This window comes from Staurois parvus, unplaced genomic scaffold, assembly GCF_062004578.1.
Source record: "Staurois parvus isolate SC_StPar_1 unplaced genomic scaffold, SC_StPar_1.0 ptg000965l, whole genome shotgun sequence".
Classification (NCBI taxonomy): Eukaryota; Metazoa; Chordata; class Amphibia; order Anura; family Ranidae; genus Staurois; species Staurois parvus.
In genome coordinates this window covers 1,501,978-1,506,444 of record NW_028318761.1, presented here as the reverse complement: position 1 = coordinate 1,506,444, position 4,467 = coordinate 1,501,978, and the positions used below count along the sequence as shown (strand labels likewise).

Here is a 4,467-nt window from a genome sequence, read left to right as displayed (position 1 = left end):
GTCTCGGCGATTTGATGTCCGGTTTGAGGGATTTGTTGCAGCGCTTTGAGCGGGGTGAGGGTAGGGCCCCTGGGCCTGCTTCAGCGTGGCTTCCGCCGCCTGGTGGGGAAGGGTTCGGGGTCCTAGAGCAGGAGGGAGGAGACGTGCGGAGCTCGGGGGTTTCTCCTCCTCCTGGTTTGGCGCCAGGGGTGGTTACAGCGGAAACAGGTGCTCTGGTTTCCGGGGTTGTAGATGGGGGTGCTGGGGTCTCCGGGACGGTAGGCGTGGCGGACTCGGCCAAGGGCGAGGTGTACGTATGTTTTGAGGGCCCTTTGGGTGCGCACTTACCGTTGGAGGTTCGAGAGCGGATTTGGAGAGGGGAGTATGTGGAGATTTTCACGCTCTTGCCTTTGGAGCATTTTCCGTTAGAAGGGTCGCGGGTTGACGAGGGTAGGCGAGAGGAAGCTGAGAAGCGGCGTTTTTGTTTTATCCCGCGTACGTTTGCGAATTGGATGCAGGCATTTGCGATCATGGCCAGTGTCATTGGGGAGAAGACTCCTGAGCATTGCTCAGCTCTCTTTTGTTACCTGGATGCCATTAGCGAGGCTCACAGGGTTTACGGTGGGACCGCATGGCTTCGATACGACGAGCAGTTTCGGCAGCGGCGGACTGTTCGCCCTTCGTTGCGTTGGGACCATAAGGACATTGGCCTTTGGATGCACCTCATGACTCCCGTGCGGGCTCCTGGTCCATTTTTTCAGGGCGGGGTCGGTGGTTCATTCTCCCCAGGACAATCGGCCTCCAAGCGTAGGGGTGTATGTTGGCAGTTCCAAGAGGACGCGTGTCGTTTCGGGGGGTCCTGCCGTTTTAAACATGAGTGTTCAGGTTGCGGCGGATCCCATCCTTTGTCGCGCTGTTTCAAGCGGGCTAGAGGCCTGCCCGGAGAGCATGCGAGTAAGAGGGACGACTCCGGTGAAAGTGGAAAGTATGCGGCCTTTCCTAAATAGATATCCGGATCAAGCAGCCGCCGGGCTGCTGTTGGCTGGTTTTTCGGAGGGTTTTCGTATCCCGTGTAGTTTGACTTCGATCCCCCCTTTAGCTCGTAACTTACGGTCAACGGTGCAGCATGCTGAGGTGGTTTCGGCGAAGTTGAGTAAGGAAGTGGGGTTGGGATGTATGGGCGGGCCGTTTTCTTGCGCTCCGTTTTCAGACCTGGTGGTTTCCCCCTTGGGGGTGGTGCCCAAGAAGGAGCCAAATTCGTTCAGGTTGATTCACCACCTGTCTTTCCCCAAAGGGGGGTCGGTTAATGACGCCATCGATCCACAGTCCTGTTCGGTGTCTTACACATCGTTTGATGCGGCGGTTTTCTGGGTTCGTCGTTATGGGCGCGGTTCGCTTATGGCGAAGTCGGATATTGAGTCCGCATTTCGATTGTTTCCGGTACATCCGGATAGTTTTCGTTTTCTGGGGTGCCATTGGCAGGGCTTGTTTTACGTTGATAAGTGCCTTCCCATGGGGTGTTTGATTTCTTGCGCATTTTTTGAGCGGTTCAGTTTGTTCTTGGAGTGGGTGGTGCGGGATGTCTCCGGGATAAATTCAGTCATCCACTATTTGAATGATTTTCTTTGCGTGGGTCCGCCCGCTTCCAGGGTATGCGCGGTTTTGCTGGCCACATTGCAACACGTTGCTGATTGTTTCGGGATTCCATTGGCTTTGGACAAGACAGAGGGCCCGGCTTCGGTGATGACTTTTCTGGGCATCGTTTTGGACTCGGATGCCATGGAGTGCCGGCTGCCAGGGGACAAGCTGTTGGCCCTGCAAGGGGAAATTCGTGGGGTGCTGGGCAAGCGGAAAATTCAGCTACGGGCCTTACAGTCGTTGCTGGGTAAACTGAACTTCGCTTGTCGCATCCTGCCGATGGGGCGAGTATTTTGCCGACGGTTGGCGGCGGCGACGGCGGGAATTAATTCCCCTTTCCACTTTATTTGTTTAACTAGGGAACATCGGGAGGACTTGCGGATTTAGCATACCTTTTTGGATGACTTTAATGGAAGGGCGCTGTGGATGTCTGGACCAGTCAGTAATTTTGACTTGGAATTGTTCACGGATGCGGCGGCTTCCGGGGGTTATGGGGCCTTTTTTAGGGGACGGTGGAGTGCGGCTCCGTGGCCTTCTTCTTGGGTCGCGGCGGGTTTCCTTAGTCACCTGGTGCTGTTGGAACTGTTTCCGGTGGTATTGGCGGTTGAGGTTTGGGGTGAAAATTTTAGGAATCAGAAGGTTCGTTTTCATTGCGACAACTTGGGGGTGGTTCAGGTCATCAACCGGGTCTCGGCTTCCTCGCTTCGCCATTTAGTGTTGCGTTGCCTGCAGCTGAACGTTTTTCTCCATGCTGTGCATCTCCCTGGGGTTGAAAACATCTTCGCTGGTGCTTTGTCTCGTTTTCAGTGGGACAAATCCCGAGAGTTGGCGCCGGCGGCGGAGCGACATGGGGTTCCTTGTCCCGACTGGCTGTGGGAGATTGCCTTGGGGTCGTTGCAGGTTGGATACGAAGGTCGGTGAGTGAGGCGACATGGTCTGCATACTCGAAGGTCTGGTGGGAGTGGCGGGACTTGTTACAACAGGTCGACATAGATCCGTGGGGGCCGGAGGTAGGGGTGGCTGTGTTGTATTATTTGGCAAGGAACTTGGAATGGGGGGTGTCGGCTGCTGCAGTGGATCGGCGGTTGGCTGGCTTGGCCTTCCTCTTTAAGCTTCAAGGGTGTCGGGACTTCACAAAAGAATTTTGGGTACGACAGGCTCTTAGAGGTTACCGTAGGGCTTGTCGCAGTAAGGATTCTCGTCGTCCGGTGTCCTTCGAGTTGTTAGGATCGTTGTTTGAGCATCTGCGCTTTGTTTGCTTTTCCGACTTTGAGGTGTGCTTATTTCGGGCGGCCTTTGCGGTGGCCTTCTTTGGGGCATTGCGTATTGGGGAGCTTGTCAGTCCATCCAAATCCGTTCTTGGGGGGTTGTTGGGGGATGATGTCAAGGTCTCTAGTGACTGGGTGGAGGTGTTCGTTTGTCGGTCCAAGACGGACCAATTGGGTCGTGGTGCGCGGGTGCGGTTTTTTGCCCTTCCAACATCATTGGTGTGCCCGGTGCGGGCGGATCGTGAATTTTTGTCCCGTCGTCCGGTGGGGCGTGGCTCTTTTTTCATGCATGAAGATGGGTCCCCGTTAACTCGTTTTCAATTTGTGTCGGTTTTTCGACGATGTTTGAAGGTTGTGGGTTTGGATGCATCTTTGTATGCTTCTCACTCGTTTTGGATTGGGGCAGCTACTGAGGCCGCCCGGTGGGGTTTGTCGGATGCGGCGGTAAAACGTATTGGTAGATGGGATTCCCAGAGGTTTCGCTTGTACATTCGTCCGCATCTGTTGGGTGATTAAGGTTGGATCCCGGGTTGTTGTCCCTGGGTTGGGGGGAGTTTGTCCTGTCTCTGTGCCGTTTTGTTCTGGTGGTAGTTATTGTTCTTTTATTTCAGATGGAGCGGTGCGCCTGGTGTGGATCCTGGGGCACTCCTACGTTTTTTGGGGGGCCAGGCGGGCGGATGTGAGGCCTAATGGGCGGCAGTTGGGGTTGACTAGACAAGAGGCTTGCGTGCGATGGATAGGTGTGCCGGGGATGTTGTGGGGTCGTGTGGTGCCTGAAGTTCGGCGTTTTGCTAGTCTGGATAGGCCACCGGATGTTCTGGTATTGCATGCGGGGGGTAATGATTTGGGAGTTCGGTCCATGCGGGAATTGGTGAGGGATGTAAAGATGGACTTTCTGCTATTGCGGAAGGATTATCCGGAAATGGTGTTGGTATGGTCGGATATGGTAGCCCGCGCCTCTTGGCGTTTGGCGCGGTCGGTGGAGCGGCTCAATAAAGCGCGGATAAAGGTCAACAAGGAGGTGGGGCGCTTTTTCATTCGTAATGGGGGGTTGGTGGTCCGGCATTTGGAGTTGGAGGTAGATACCTGGCGGTATCTGCGGAATGATGGGGTACATCTCAATGCAGTTGGGACGGATTTGTGGTCTCTGGGTTTACAGAATGGTGTGCAGAGAGCAGTCCGTTTGTGGTGGGGCACGCATGGGTAAGGGCTTACCCAGCGTGTTGTGGCGGTTTGTTGGTCTTTGGAGGCGGGTATTATCTTGAAGGTACAGAGAATGGTGTGGGACCCATCGGTGGTATGGTGTGCCCGGGGAACATTCCAGTTAACCAAGGTTTAACTGGAATGTGGTGGTGCTGCACTGCGGACGGTAAGGTTGTCTCTGAACTGGTTGGTTGCGGCTGGAGGCCTGGTGGTATATGGGGTCCGCAGGTGCATTTCAGATAATTTGTGGATGGTGCCTTCGAAGACCAACAACAAATTGGTATGTTTTCTGTTATAAGGAATGGTTTGGTGTTTAAATTGTGTGGTTAATAAAAGGCCACGTTGGCCATTTTACTCCAAAATCGGTGTCATGTTTTTA

General features: G+C 54.4%; 1 protein-coding gene across 1 annotated transcript; it reads left to right on the top strand.

Annotated features, from left to right (window-relative positions):
- The first annotated feature begins 1,722 nt into the window (after nt 1-1,722).
- LOC149441638 (uncharacterized) lies at nt 1,723-4,247 on the top strand. The gene is made up of 2 exons (XM_089657127.1): nt 1,723-1,864; nt 3,362-4,247. Exons 1-2 carry the CDS (start codon nt 1,723-1,725, stop codon nt 4,090-4,092), a joined length of 873 nt encoding a protein of 290 aa, XP_089513253.1. The 3' UTR covers nt 4,093-4,247.
- Nucleotides 4,248-4,467: the final 220 nt, after the last annotated feature.